A 14,203-nucleotide genomic window follows, 5' to 3' on the forward strand; every position below is an offset into this window, starting at 1 on the left:
ACTCCCAGCCCTGCTGCCCTCTTCCTTTCCCCATATCCCCCCTTGAACCTGACATTTTGCTCAGCAGTTCAGCCTTGTGCAGCCCCTTGGCTGTTTGAGGAGCCAAACTCTGTGGGCTCTGCAACAAACCTGCTGCCCCAAAGTCAGTGGAGACATTAAACCTCACCTCAAAGACATTAACACCCATCCCTTCACCCACCAAATTGTTTGTAAAGACATTAGCACACATCTTTCCTCTCAATCCCTCCTCTTATCTCTCGATTTGTCTTTACAAACCCTGGTTTTAAACAACCTGGGATATTTGAAACACCCCACTCCTGACTTTTCCACCCAGGTGTGGCAAGTAAATACAGAGAATAAAGTTCATATTAGTCCAGGAATCCTTGTAGATGATCCATGGGTACTGACAGCCAAGGTCTCCCATCCTTTTCTTCCAGCTGAGAACTCCCAGATCTCTGGGGCATTAGAGATCAATTTAAAAGATCAATTTAAAAAGACTCCAATGACCTCAAGTAACCCCAGTCAGGGCCTCAAATGCCCTCAAGTAAGCCCTGGATCAATTTAAAAATACTCCAATGAACCCCAGTAACCACAAATGTCCTCAGGTGACCCCGACCAGGACTGCAGTGACCTCCAGTAATCCCAAATGACCTCAAGTGACCATTGCCAGGACTCAAATGACAGTCACCAGTAATTGAATGAATGAAATTGAATGAAATGCACCTGCTCATCTTTCCCACTTAGCAAAAGAACACTTGAAGAATTGTTCCCCCTTCATCATAAAATTCAAATCAGACAGAGAAGTTCCCCTGTCTGCTAGGAAACACAATTCTGGGTCCAGCAAGGGCTCCAGTGTGGAGAGCCCAGGTACAACAGGCTGTGGCTGCACCCAGGATGGGCCCTGGCTCAGGAGTTTCACTCTTGGATCAGTTCTGGTCCATTTCCACCTTGGGGTGAATTGTGCAATTCCAGCTGCAGGTGATGCAGTCCCATCCTCCCAGGCTGCTCTCCTCAATTCCCTGCTGGTTGCACTTTTTGGGCCTGGAGCTGCAGTGCTCCCGGTTATCCTACAGTGCTCCCGGTGTCCCAGTTATCCTACAGTTCTTGTGGTGTCACAGTTATCCCGCAGTTCTCCCGGTGTCCCGGTTATCCCATGGTTATCCCGGTTATCCCATGGTTATCCCGGTTATCCCATGGTTATCCCATGGTTATCCCGGTTATCCCGGTGTCCCGGTTATCCCGGTTATCCCGGTTATCCCGGTTATCCCATGGGTATCCCGGTTATCCCGGTTATCCCATGGTTATCCCATGGTTATCCCGGTTATCCCATGGTTATCCCGGTTATCCCGGTTATCCCGGTTATCCCGGTTATCCCATGGTTATCCCGGTTATCCCGGTTATCCCGGTTATCCCGGTTATCCCGGTTATCCCGGTTATCCCATGGGTATCCCATGGTTCTCCCGGTTATCCCGCAGTGCCACCTGCCGCCGGTCCAGCTCTGTTCCCCGGCGATCCCGCAGCTCCCGGCTCTCCTCCCTCTGGCCACAGGGACACTTCGTTCCCTCTCTGTTCTGCCCCCTCTGCTCCTCCTCGGGGTATTTAATTTCCCCCTTTTTTTGCCGGGAATCTGGGATGTGCAGCAGGAGGAGCGGGGCAGGGAGCGGAGGGGCTGAGCACACAGGGGGTGCTGCCCTGCCCTACAAACCCTACAAACCCTACAAACCCTACAAACCCTACAAACCCTACAAACCCCTGGGGTGCTGGGGCTGTCCAGCCCAGCAGAACCCACTGCAGGTCGTGTTTTGGGGCGGCCCAAACCCCAGGCAGGTCCAGCTGGGAGCTCCAGTGCTGGTGGAGGTTGCTTGGCTGGCTCTGGTGGGCAGTGGAAGGTCTCACCCGGCTGTCCCCATCTCACCCGGCCGCTGGTTTGATCTCTGCCCCAATCTCTGGCTGGTCCCTCTCAGGCTGGGGTCCCCGGGGTGTCCTGGAGCTGCTGGGTGGCGGTGGCCGTGCCCTGGGGACGCTGCTGACCTGGCACACGGGTCGGTTCTTGTCCCCCCCGTGCAGGAGCTGACTGTGCCTCGGCTGAGCCCCTGGTGCTGGAGCAGTATGTCGTGGTGGCCGACTACCAGAAGCAGGAGAGCTCGGAGATCAGCCTGTGCGTGGGCCAGGTGGTGGATATCATTGAGAAGAACGAATCAGGTACAGGGAGCTGGGGCTCCACAGGAGCTGCACAGGAGCAGTGCTGGGTTGTCAGGGTTTTCCCTCAGCAGAGCAGGCCCCCGGGAGCACAGGTGGGATGAGGTGGGATGTGGAGGAAGCAGCTTTGGTCTGTGAGTGTGGACGAGGCTTCAGGGCTCTCTCTAAGGGCTGAGTTCCCCTCGTGCCTCCTCCACCTTCATCAGTCTCTACTTTGTGCTTCTTTGTGCTGAGAATCTTGGCTGATGTGTCCTGAGGACAAAAGCCACCCCTGGGCTTGGCAGGCTGGTTTAAGTGACATTGGGGGACACTCTGGTGGTGGCCACGAAAGCCCCATGGGCGCACTCACAATTCCTGTGGGCAGCAGCCGAGCTCTTCGCTTGCTTCAAAACTCAAACTTGCTCTTAACCTCTGCAAAGGGACTGAGCCGTGTCGTGGACCCAGCTTCTGGAGCTTGTGCAGAATTTATTCCCTGCTTGTTGGGGGGACTTAAGCCATGGAAATAGATTTTAACACTCTGGAGAGCTGGTCCCCAGAGGATCAGTTGTACCAGCAGCTCTGTTTGAGAACAAGAGAAATAAAAGCAACCCTGAAGCAGACGAAACTATTAACACAGCCAGCTCAAAAGCTGTGGAAAATCATTTATTTATCAAAGGTCAGCCCTGCTTTTCCCTCCCATACAGGTAGCCAATTCCCTCCCTGACAATCTAGTTGTCTTTCTAAATGACTCACTGGGGGGGTTCTGAGGGTAATGCTCAGTCTTTGTTTTTCCCCCCTAAAGACACAAATTGTGCTTTTAATAATGAGCAGCAAGCGTTGGTTTTGATTGGACACACAGGGGGGGCCCAGAATTGCTTGTGGCCTCTCTGGAGCTGGCTGGGTTTCCACTGGGAGAGCTGATGTTTTAAATCCTGAGTTTGCTGGGAGCTTTTCAGTTTTGCTGTTTCCACAAAAGTAAAGAAGGCGAGCACAGCAGGACTCGGCTATCGATTCACACACAGGGTATTCATCTCTGCTAATTAGCCCAGGCTTGCTGACCCACACTGAGGGAAAATGAACCATGAAGGGGCAGAAAAAAACGAAAGCAAATGCAGGGGCTGGAGCCATTCAGCTCTCAGAGCCTCTCCTGCTTTTCCTGGGGAGAGAATTGTACTTTTAGATGTCACTCAGCTGCAGTTCTGTGCTCAGCTCTGTTGCTTTGGGGTCACCCCAGCTTCCTGTGGAGATGCAAGAAAGGGGTCACAGACCCCCAGGCTGGTTTGGAGGGAGGGAGGGAGTTTTTGGCTGGTGTGAGCCCTTGGCTGAGCCTCCTGCTGTTTTCTCCTCAGGCTGGTGGTTCGTGAGCACGTTGGAGGAGCAGGGCTGGGTGCCAGCGACCTGCCTGGAGGCCCAGGATGGAGTCCAGGATGAGTTCTCCATGCAGCCTGAAGAAGGTAAGAAGCTGCTGGAGGCATCTGCCCCAGCTTCCTGTGCTGGAAGCACCACATCACCCTCCCTGAATGGGGCAGGGCACGAGCCTGGGGGAGGAAAAACCCAGGAACAACACCTGGGAAAAATGATGAAACCTCAGGAATGGTCCTGCCTGGCCAGTGCTGCAGCAGGACTGAGGCAGCTGGACACCTGTGGTGTATCCCCTGGCCTTTCTGCTTCTCCACAGAGGTGCCACCTCCAAGGAATGCTCACCCCAGGGCTTCCTTTCAGCCCAGAGAGCTGTTTTACCTGCCCTGGAGGAGGAGCAGAGCCCAGGTCCTTGGACAATGCATGTGCCCTCAACACGTGCAGAACAAAGAGCACGCAGTGTGGGAATAGCAAGGTTCCAGCCTGTCCTTGGAGCAAATCCCAAGTGTCCTTGGATAACACATCCTTCCCAGTGACTCTGTGTGCCCAGAGCAGAGCAGTGGCTGGCTCAGCCCCTCGTCTGGGCAGCTGGAGGTGGAGGGGGGCTCAGCCTGGGGAGGGCTCCAGGTGAGCAGAGTCTCTGTGTCAGCCCTGTGTCCTCCTGGGCCTGAAGTACCACCTCCTTACGCCCTCTCTTGTCCTTTTCCTGCTTCCCCACCATGCTGTTCCCAGTGCCATGGAGATACTGGTCTCTGCCCAGGCACCTTGGCCGCCGCCGGACTCTTGGGGACTTGTACACCGGTGGATGGGGTCAAGGTGGAGCGCACAGAGACTTTCTTGGCTGCCCCTGTCTTGTGCTTGGAGCCTCGTGTGCATGTTGGTTTGCTGTGCATGTGTCAGAGCGTGCCAGCCCTGCTCCTCAGCCTTCCCTGAGCCCCCTCACGTGCACATCCCGCTCCTCTCTCAGCTGCTCCTTCTCGTGGTTTGTTCTGGGCTCAGAAACTGCAGCTCCTGCTTTTCCCCAGCACACAGGGGCAGAATTCCTGCCACTGCTGCCTTAGTTCCTGGAGTAACCATGAGCCCTGGGGCTGGTTCCTCAAGGTGGGGTCAGGAGCAAAAGAGCCACCTTGGTCTTGCTGGATGTGGTAGGACATTCTCTGCTTGAAGGGAAATCAAACCCTTCCAGAGCTGTGCCACTTCCAGAAGACAAATCAGGAAACCCTGGATGTGGGATATAGGGATGGTGGGGCTACAGAGATGTCCAGAAGGGTGGATTTTGGAGGCAGATTTTTCCCCAAATGGCCTTCACCCTGCTGTGGCACTGCTTAAGCCCAGGCAATTATTTCCCTGTGTTTCTTCCAGAGAGGAAGCTGAGGGAGAGGGGAGGATGGATGGACCCATTTGTCTGACATGTCTGCATGGCTTTTAGGACATTTCTCCTTCCCCCTGAAGGGAAGAACATCCACATCCCTGCTTAACATCCCTTGTCCTAGTGGACAGGACATCAGGCTCTTCTCCAGGCTCCTCACATGGCTTTGACCAATGTCCTGGGGGTTAAATGGTGAAGCTCCTGCAGATCTGCTGCTCCAGAGCCCTCTGAGGCCACCTCTGTGTGCATGGGGCTCCCCCTCATGCCTGTGGGATTCCTCTCTCCTTACAGAGGGCAGTTTGTCTTTAAAGCCTCTGAGAATGAAATTTGAACTGAAATGGATGCATGGAAGAGCTGCTGTGACGAGTTGTGAAAAGTCTTTAGTCCTAAGGGTGAGGAGGAACTGTTTCAGAGGACTCCTTGGACCAGAGTAGCTCTCCAAAGTTTACATTTCCAAACACATTTCACTGTCATTTCCCTTCAAATGGTCGTGCATCTCTGTGTGTTTGCACCTAAATGACAAGAATTATCATCTGTATAAAGCCATTTTTCAGCTGTGGCCAGGTTCCCATCAAACAGTTCCTCTGTGAAACTGTGCTTTCTTTCCAACAGAGGAGAAGTACACGGTTATTTACCCCTACACTGCAAGAGACCAGGATGAAATGAACCTGGACAAAGGGGCTGTGGTGGTGGTGATCCAGAAGAACCTGGAGGGCTGGTGGAAAATCAGGTACTGTCCCAGGCACTGCAGCTGGGGCTGTGGGATGTCCAGCCCTGAGGCAAGTCTGTGAGCTGGGGAGGACAGAGTACCAGGGCTCCTTTCTCTCCATCCTGACAGATTTGATGTTCAAGCACGGCTTTGGCTGGAAATCTTGGAAATGCCCCGATCTCCTGTGCTGGGAGATGGCTGTGTCCTCCAGCAGTGCCAAGGGGTGGGAGCTTTAGTGGGGTGTCACATCCTCCTGATGGGAAAACCCATGCATGTCCCAGGGCAGGCTGGATCCCCTGGCTCTGCTCAGAGGCTCCTGCAGGGAATGGCCAGGTCTGGGCCAGCTGTGCTGTGTGCCAGAGGCACCAGCCCATCCCGAGGTTTGTTTCCTGCTGGAAGCTCATCTTCTCTTCCCTGTGGTCGAGCAAACGGCCGGGCTTGCTCAGAGTGGGAGCAGGCACTGCAATTTTCTTAACCTTACTCTGAGCCTGTGCTCTTGGCAGCAGCACAGCCCCAGAAACACATCCATTGACGTTTGAAGCACAGGAGAGCTGCCACAGGAGCTCGAAAAGCAATTACAAGCTCAGGAGTTGGTGCCATCTGAACGAGGTGGCTGCAGCCCAGCCAGCGGGGAGGGTCTCTGGCATGGCAGGGGCGCTGTGGATGTGGTTTTTCAATCAGCTCATGGGGCTGGTTTCTCTCCTAAACAGATTTAGAGCAGGGAAAGGATCCAGGCTGCCATCAGGGAGAGGGCTTGTGCTCAAAGATCAGGTACATCAATCCCAGCAGCAGCCCTCTGGTTCTTCCCCTCTGCTTTCCCTGCCAGAGCTCTTCATTCCTGAACTGGTGCCTTTGCTGAGGTGAAAACTGGGCTTCAGAGCATTCCCAGCCCTTGGCCCTGGCTGGGGGCAGCTTGTGTGGGAGCAGCAGTCAGGAGGGAGCTCTCCTGGAGAGGCTGGCAAGCTCCTGCTGGCCTGCTCAGCCAAGGTGTGTGCTGAGCTCTGGGCTCACGTCCCTGCTGTGTGACACTGCAGTGACCCTGCTGTCCTCACCCCCACAGGTACCAGGGCCAGGAGGGCTGGGCCCCTGCCTCCTACCTCAGGAAGGGAAATGGAGATGCGTTCCCTCCGAAGCTGGGCCCGGGCTCCTCGGCTCACTCCAGCGCCCTGGATCTGGATGGCATCTCCCGGCAGCAGGTGCTGGCCAGCAGGGACAAGGACGGGCTGGGGGGCCAGAGGGACGGGAGGCTCGAGAGCCGGCCCCTGCCCAGCGCCGACATCCGCCGCAGTAAGTGCTGGGCACCTCGGCTGGGCTCCAGACACAGCCCCACATGGGCTCCACACAGCCCCACATGGGCTCCAGACACAGCCCCACATGGGCTCCAGACACAGCCCCACATGGGCTCCAGACACAGCCCCACATGGGCTCCAGACACAGCCCCACATGGGCTCCAGACACAGCCCCACATGGGCTCCAGACACAGCCCCACATGGGCTCCAGACACAGCCCCACATGGGCTCCACACAGCCCCAGCTGGGCTCCAGAGACAGCCTTCCCCACAGATTTTGGGCAAAGTAAGAGGCTGTGAGCTGACAGAGACTTGCAGGGTTCTGCAGCGAGGTCTGGGGGGGCACAGGGACCTGCTGGGGGTCAGCAGATGGGATGAGGATCCCCTCCCAGGCTGCAGGGTCAGCTGGAGATGTTCTCCTCTCAGAAACAGGGGCACCTAAAGGGAGCCTGCCAGAAAGATTGAGAGGAGAAGGGAGAATGGCTTCAAACTGCCAGAGGGCAGGGTTAGATGGGATACTGGGAAGAAATCCTTCCCTGGGAGGGTGGGCAGGCCCTGGCACAGGTGCCCAGAGAAGCTGTGGCTGCCCCTGGATCCCTGGAAGTGCCCAAGGCTAGGCTGGAGCAGCCTGGGACAGTGGGAGGTGTCCCTGCTCATGGCTGGGGACATGGGTGGGATTTGAGATCCCTTCCAACCCAGGCAATTCCATGATTCTGGGATTCTGTGATCTTAACCCCTTTGCAGGCCAGGTCCTCTGGGTCAGTCCTGCAATGCAAAAATAATTTCACGTGGTCACCTCAGCTGCATTTCCCAGGACAGCCGGAAAGCTGGGATGCCCTTGAGACCTGGGTGACCTGTGCCACTTGGGACTCTGAGCTGATGGGCTCTGGGCTGATGGGCTCCTCCTTGGGGCTCCTTTCCCCTGGGACAGGTTTAGTCCTTGCCTTTCTGTTTGTCTTGTATGAAGACATGCTCAAAAGCCAGAAACTCAACAGCATCTGGAATTCTTCCTCCACAGAGTCACCAAAGATGAGGCAGAGGCCACCTCCTCGCCGAGACCTCACCATAGTAAGTGCCAGCTGGTGCAGGAGGGCAGCAGTGGCACAGGGGGAGGGAGGGGAGCACTGCAGGGAGCTCTGCTCACTGCTTGGGATCTCGTCCCCATGCCTGGATGTGGTGACACACCTGCTGTACAAACACACTGAGGGCTTTCCTGTTTTCCTCTCACAGCCCCGTGGTTTGAACCTGCCTAAGCCTCCCGTCCCCCCTCAAGTGGAAGAGGAATATTACACCATCGCTGACTTCCAGACCACCATCCCTGATGGCATCAGCTTCCAGGCAGGGATGAAAGTAGAGGTGAGGCTGTCACCTTCCCTGCACACATCTTCACTTCAGGGCGCTGCTCCTGGCTCCCTGAGACCTGTTTTGGGCAGGAGCTCCCCTCCAGGCCAGGGAGATCTGCTCCCCGTGGTGCTCTGGGTGCAAATCAGGCATGGTTTTGTCTCTGGTGACATGCCAGACTCTCAGAGTGGGATAAAAACCTGTGGGAGCTGGAGAGGCTTTGGCCCCACACTGTTCTTGGTGGCCTCCTGTCCCCGAAGCGTGAGTGCTCTCTTTGAACAAATGGAAAGTAAACCTACACCAGAAATGAGGTCAGAGATGGGGCTTTTTCCTCTTAGTTAGGCCAGGTGTAAAGTTAAAAGCCCTTCCAAAATTCCTGGCACAGCCTCTTTGCTGGCAGAGCCCCTCCTGCAGATGGGGTTTTTGCTTTCTCCATGTGCAGATGTGATTTCCACCTCTCTAAGAGGATTTTTCCTTCAGGGCTGCCCCACTCAGCCCCTCTCAGGCCCCAGCCCCGCTCCTGGAGCTGCAGGGAGGCTGGGCAGTGTGGGATGCACACGGGATCGCTGCTGCTTGACTGGTTGCTCCAACAGTGCCACGCCGTGGCCACCGCCAGCTCCCAGCACCCTGCTCCAGGAGGGACAGAGACAGCTCAGCAGCTCTTCCTCAGCCCTCTTTCCTCCCTGGCAGCCAGGAGCAGGTGTCCCTCCCCTTAGGATGCCACTCCTGGGATTCTGTGGCTTTTGGCTGGAGCTGTATCACCCTGCCATCATTCCTGCATCCCCCGAGCGCAGAGCAGCTGGCTGAGGTCTCCTTTCCCCCCGGCAGGTTATTGAGAAGAACCTGAGCGGCTGGTGGTACATCCAGATCGAGGAGAAGGAAGGCTGGGCCCCTGCCACCTTCATTGATAAGTACAAGAAAACCAGCAACGCCTCCAGGCCCAATTTCCTGGCTCCCCTGCCCAACGAGATGGCGCAGCTGCGGCTCGGGGACACCGAGGGCAGCGAGGAGGTGACAGGGCCCTGCCGACCCCTGCCAGAGGCTCCTCCCAACGGCATGGACAGCACTGGGAGGTGGGGCAAGGACTGGAAGGGGAAGGAGGCTCCTGACAGCGGGGACCTGTCCTTGGCTGGGGGCTACGAGGAGATCTCAGACCGCGACACGGAGGAGAAGCCCAGCCTTCCACCCAGGAAGGAGTCCATCATTAAATCAGAAGGAGAGTTACTAGAGAGGCAGAGACCTCCCCCCAAGCCCCCAGGCATGATTTTGCCCATGATCCCACCCAAGCAGTCGGCAGCCCCAAAGGACAGCAAGAAGCCGGAGCTCAAAGCGGAGAAGGGCAAACACTTCCAGCTGAAAAACGAAATGGGACTGGAATGTGGACACAAGGTGTCGGCCAAGGAGGTGAAGAAGCCAAACCTCCGGCCCATTGTCAAGCCAGCCAAGCCAAAAGCTGAGCCTTTGGAGGACAAACCTGAGCCCGTCACCCAGAACCCGTTCTTGAAGTCGAGACCTCAGATCAGGCCAAAACCCGCTGCGTGTCCCCGGACTGACCCGCCCCCAGCCGATGACAGACTGGACATTTGCAGCCTGCGCAGCAAGCTGAGACCTGCCAAGTGCCCAGAGAAACCCTCGGAGCAGGACCCCGCTGCTGGGGACAGCTCCTTCAGCAACGCCACGGTCTGTTCCGAGCCCTGCGGCAGGTTCCCGGAGCGGCCGGGCGCCGACAGCAAAGCCCTGCCCAGGGTGGACGGTGCCCCCAAAGAGGCACTGCCCAAATCTCCCCTGGGCCCAGCAAACCCCCCCTGTGCCAGGGACGTCCCTCCGCAGCGCCCGGTGGTGCCACCTCGCAGGCCACCCCCTCCCAAGAAGACGGGGGCTCCTGCATGTGTCCCCGCCGAGCCCCGCGCCCCGGCACGGGAAGCTCCGGAGGTCAGGCCCTCTGCAGTGCCAGGGAGGCCCATGCTGGTCCCTCCCAAAGCCAAGCCCTTCCTCTCCGCCTCCATGCAAGACGAAGCCAAAGCCAGAAGCAGCATAAACCCAAAGGTCATCTCCAAGCCCGTGGAGAGGGGCGAGGCCAAGGAGAGGAGCTCAGCCCCCGGCTCCAGCCCAGACGTCTCCAGGGAAGCTCTCTACGTGGCAGTGGCGGATTTTGAAGGTGACGAGGAGACCAACAGCTTCAGAGAAGGGACTTTGTTTGAAGTTCGTGAGAAGAACAGCAGTGGCTGGTGGTTCTGCAAGGTCCTGACCGGGGGGCCGTGCTGGGAGGGCTGGATCCCTTCCAATTACCTGCGGAAGAAGCCGTAGCTGCTCCTCGGCCTGCGCGGCCGGAGGCTCCCTGATCTCTCACCTGAGTATTTAATGAGCAGATTAATTTATAGTTTTCTGTAAGGCTGGCTTTAAAAGAAAAGCTAATAATTGAGATGCCACGCCTCCCAGCTGGAGCCCCTGGGCAGCAGCTGGGGGGAGCAGCTCGGCCTCCTCTCCCCACCCTCCTCCTCCTCTCATTCCCCTTGGCTCCCGTGGTTCTCTGTGCTGGGGAAATGGACCTTGAGTGATATTCTGCCACCTGTGTGGTGAATTGGAGAGAAATCCAGCAGCAGCCAGGTGGAATGGTACCAATGAAGGAAATCACAGAAGGATTTGCCTTTCCCTGAAGCTCAGGGTCACGGTCAAGCATTGCAGGGCACGGTGCTTAGTCCAGCGGTGGAGCAGAGCCACGGGGAACGAGGTAAAAAGGAGGAATGATTGCTGAGGACAGGTTCCTGTGGCTCTGTCTCTGGATAAGGGCTGTGCCACGCTCCCCCTGCACGGGGATCATCCCTTGGTCCTTCCCTGCTCTACAATGACAAGTGTTAACTTCAACATCCTCCTGGTGGAAGAAAAATAAGGACAAATACACCCTCCTTTAACAGCTCCTGTCTGTGCTGGTCCAGGACAGCTCTCGGGCTTCTCCCCTGCAATACTGCAACCAAACATCAGAGGGGTTTTGCTTCCGGAGCTGGGGCATTCTATGCAAGGCACAGAGGACCAGAACAGCCCCAAAAACCCTGGAAAAGGGATGCTTTGCTCTCCTCCCCACACAGACTGCCCTGCCCTGTTGGACTAGGAGGGGACCACCCCTTCCCACGACCCACTGAGCTCCCCGGGCTGGCAGCCGGGAGCGGGGTCCTTCCCTTGGTGCTGATATTATCAAGTGCAATCCAGAATGTGGGAGCTCAGCTCCTCATCACCACCAGTTCTGAGGTGTGTCTGGTGCTCAGGGGCTGCCTGCCTTGTTTGTCACCCCACCTGCCTGTCCTCCAGGTTCTTGCACTTCACCCTGTGGGCCAGGTTGGCTTGGAGGGGCTTCTGGGCAAGCAGAGCCTGGGGTTTTTCCATGCTGACATTCCTGCCTTGCCCTCAGTGCTGCTTTTCCCAGCAGGAGGATGAGCGTGGATGTGCTGTTGTTCCCCAGTGCTCCTTTCTTCCTTTCTGTCCTTGGCTATTTGCAGCTTCAGGGCCACATTTCTCTCCAGAAGAGCTTTAAACCCACACGTCTGTGGGTTTCACAGAGACACAGAATTGTTGGGGCTGGAAGGGATCTCTGGAGATCATCCAGTCCAGCTCCCCTGCCAAGGCAGGGTCAGGTTTGGTGTTGGCCAAGCCCTGTTGCCCTCTCTGGTCTAATTGCAAGTGTGAGCAATGCAGCCACATTGTTTTGCTGCTGAAAATGATGACAGTTTTCCCTCTCATTTGAGGCTGGCTGGATTGAAGGAGTGTTTTCCACTCCCCCAGATGCTCACTTCCTTCTCTGTCCCATATTTTCCACCCTGGGAAGGTGGAGTTGAAGATCTTTCTGTCTTCATACAGAAGAAAAGAGGGGTGCCTCTGGCCAGGATCATTCTGGGGATGGCAATGTTTGATCTGACAGAGAAGTCCTGCCCATCCTCATATCCAGCAGCCCCAAAATTCATTTTTAGCCATGGGAATTCATGCACCCCGGCGTGTGGCTGATTCCTCTCCCTCCCACCTGCGGTTTTCTCCGGTGGCACATCAGCCCCTGATCAGGCTGACTCACCTGAGCTGGCAAAAAGCAGTGCATTTGCAAGCCAGTGCAATAACAAAGCTCCTGCTGGCACATCGGGAGGTGTTGATGTGCTCCCGGGAGAGCTGCAGGGTGGGTTGAGCCAGCGCTGCCTTCGCTCTGCCTGGCTCCACTCAATCCCTTCTGCTTTGGGAAGGAGTGGGGACAGGATGAGTTAAGCCAGAGCTGCTCCACAGCCAAATCCAGCTCCCACAGATTCTGGGAAGGGGCTGGACCTGCGCTCTTGACACAGGGTGCAAAGGCACCGTGTCCTTTGCCTGGGCACCGTGTCCTTGCTCTGCTGAATGGCCTTTTCATCTCTGCTCTCCTCAGACAGGGCTGTGCTGTTTGTGTGGCCTCACCTCTCAGCGAGGGCTCTTCCCTCTGGCCTGAGCCTGAACTGGTCCTGCTCCATTTTCCTGACACAAGTACTGTATTTGGCTCGCTGAGCGCGTGACAGGATCGCTCCCCCCTTCCCAAAGAGCTTCCAGGAGGGATCACCCTCAGGAGGTGCCCACACCTGCAGCCTTACCCCCTTTTCCACCCTCCTGCCTGCCCAGGAGCCTGGCCAAGCTCCTGTGGGGAAGATGCTGGAGCCACTGGGCTGGCAGGGCTTTGTCCCCCATCTGATTTGTGCCCCCGGTCCTGCAGCCACCTGTGCCCCTCTCTGCCAGGCTGCCTCTCCTCCCTGTGCCTCCTGCCACCCGGTGAGGAGGAGGAGGGTGGCCAACAGCACCCCAAACTCGGGTGTAGCCCCCAGCAGGCACAGCCCAACCTCCCAGAGCAGCCCTGAGCTCAGGGCTGGTGGCAAGGGGCCCAGGGGCTGGGATTTGGGGACAGGCAGGGCTGGGCACATCCTGGGTGGGCATCAACCCTGCAGTGCCCAGCTCCTGGCAGGCTCCCACAGCCCCTCTGGTTGTCCACGTGTCTCTATATTCTGTAATGTGTATAAATCTCCATTACTGTGGGTGGGTGGGGGGCAGCAGAAGGTAGATGTAGCTGTGTCCATGCCCTGTCTATACCTTCACCTTTAAGGGATGGATTTTTATTTTTTTTTTTTAATTTGCTGGGTTTGGGGTTGTTGTTCTGTTGTTGTTTTTTTGTTTGGGTTTTTTTTTCCCTTTTGTTTTCTTTTTTTAAGAAATAAAAATAAACTGCTTGACTGGTTTCAAGCACCCTGGTGAACCCGTGTGCATGGCTGGTGGAATTCTGGGGTTCAGCTCTGGGGGTAAAGTGAGGCAGCTGAGTGCCTAAAAAAGCATTTTGGCATAAATTGTGAGGCTTCTTCAGCACCCAGAGCGAGCCAGGGGTTTGTGTGAACACTCAGCCCTGAATTAATTCTTCCCCGTGAAGGAAAAAGGAAAAGGGAAAAGGAAACAGGAAAAGGAAAGAGAAAAGGGAAAATGAAAGGAGAAAAGGGAAAAGGAAATGAGAAAAGGGAAAGGAAAAGGCAAAAGGAAAGTGAAATGGAAAAGGAAAGAAGAAAGGGAAAAGGGAAGGAGAACAGAAAAAGGAAGGAAAAAAAAAGGAAAAGGGAAAGAAAACAGGAAATAGAAAAGGAAACAAATGAAAAATGAAAATGACAATCAGCCCTCCTGCTGTGTCTGCATCACCCCTGGCTGCCACAGCCACAGGAGGGGCCAGGCTGGAGCTGCCTTGCCTGAGATTGGATAAGAAATCTCTGGCCCCCTGTAGCCCTCACAAATGTGAAATACACCCTTGTTCCCCAAACTTCCAAGGGTTTCCAGGGTTAAATGAGCCAGCAAAGCCCCCCCAGCCCATGGGGTAGTGACTCCCAGGAGCAAAGCAAAGATTTGTAAAGTGATTTTTAAAATTATTATTATTTTGGAAGCCCCTGCCCCTCTGGATCAATCTTGCCTGACTTTGCAAATC

General features: G+C 56.0%; 1 protein-coding gene across 2 annotated transcripts in view; it reads left to right on the forward strand.

The window, feature by feature from the left end:
• SH3PXD2B (SH3 and PX domains 2B) overlaps positions 1–13,491 on the forward strand; it is a 50,245-nt gene extending 36,754 nt beyond the window's left edge. The window contains exons 7-13 of one of the 2 annotated variants that reach the window (XM_088063683.1): positions 2,068–2,202; positions 3,528–3,632; positions 5,519–5,636; positions 6,676–6,902; positions 7,922–7,971; positions 8,134–8,259; positions 9,073–13,491. In XM_088063683.1, coding sequence (XP_087919809.1) covers positions 2,068–2,202; positions 3,528–3,632; positions 5,519–5,636; positions 6,676–6,902; positions 7,922–7,971; positions 8,134–8,259; positions 9,073–10,551 — 2,240 coding nt within the window. In that variant the 3' untranslated portion in view covers positions 10,552–13,491. The remainder of the gene's footprint in view (positions 1–2,067; positions 2,203–3,527; positions 3,633–5,518; positions 5,637–6,675; positions 6,903–7,921; positions 7,972–8,133; positions 8,260–9,072) is intronic. The other variant, XM_088063684.1, reaches the window with a different exon arrangement.
• Positions 13,492–14,203: the final 712 nt, after the last annotated feature.

Source organism: Pseudopodoces humilis, chromosome 17 (assembly GCF_049639895.1).
Source record: "Pseudopodoces humilis isolate 2021_Gansu_Grassland_sample_001 chromosome 17, ASM4963989v1, whole genome shotgun sequence".
NCBI lineage: Eukaryota > Metazoa > Chordata > Aves > Passeriformes > Paridae > Pseudopodoces > Pseudopodoces humilis.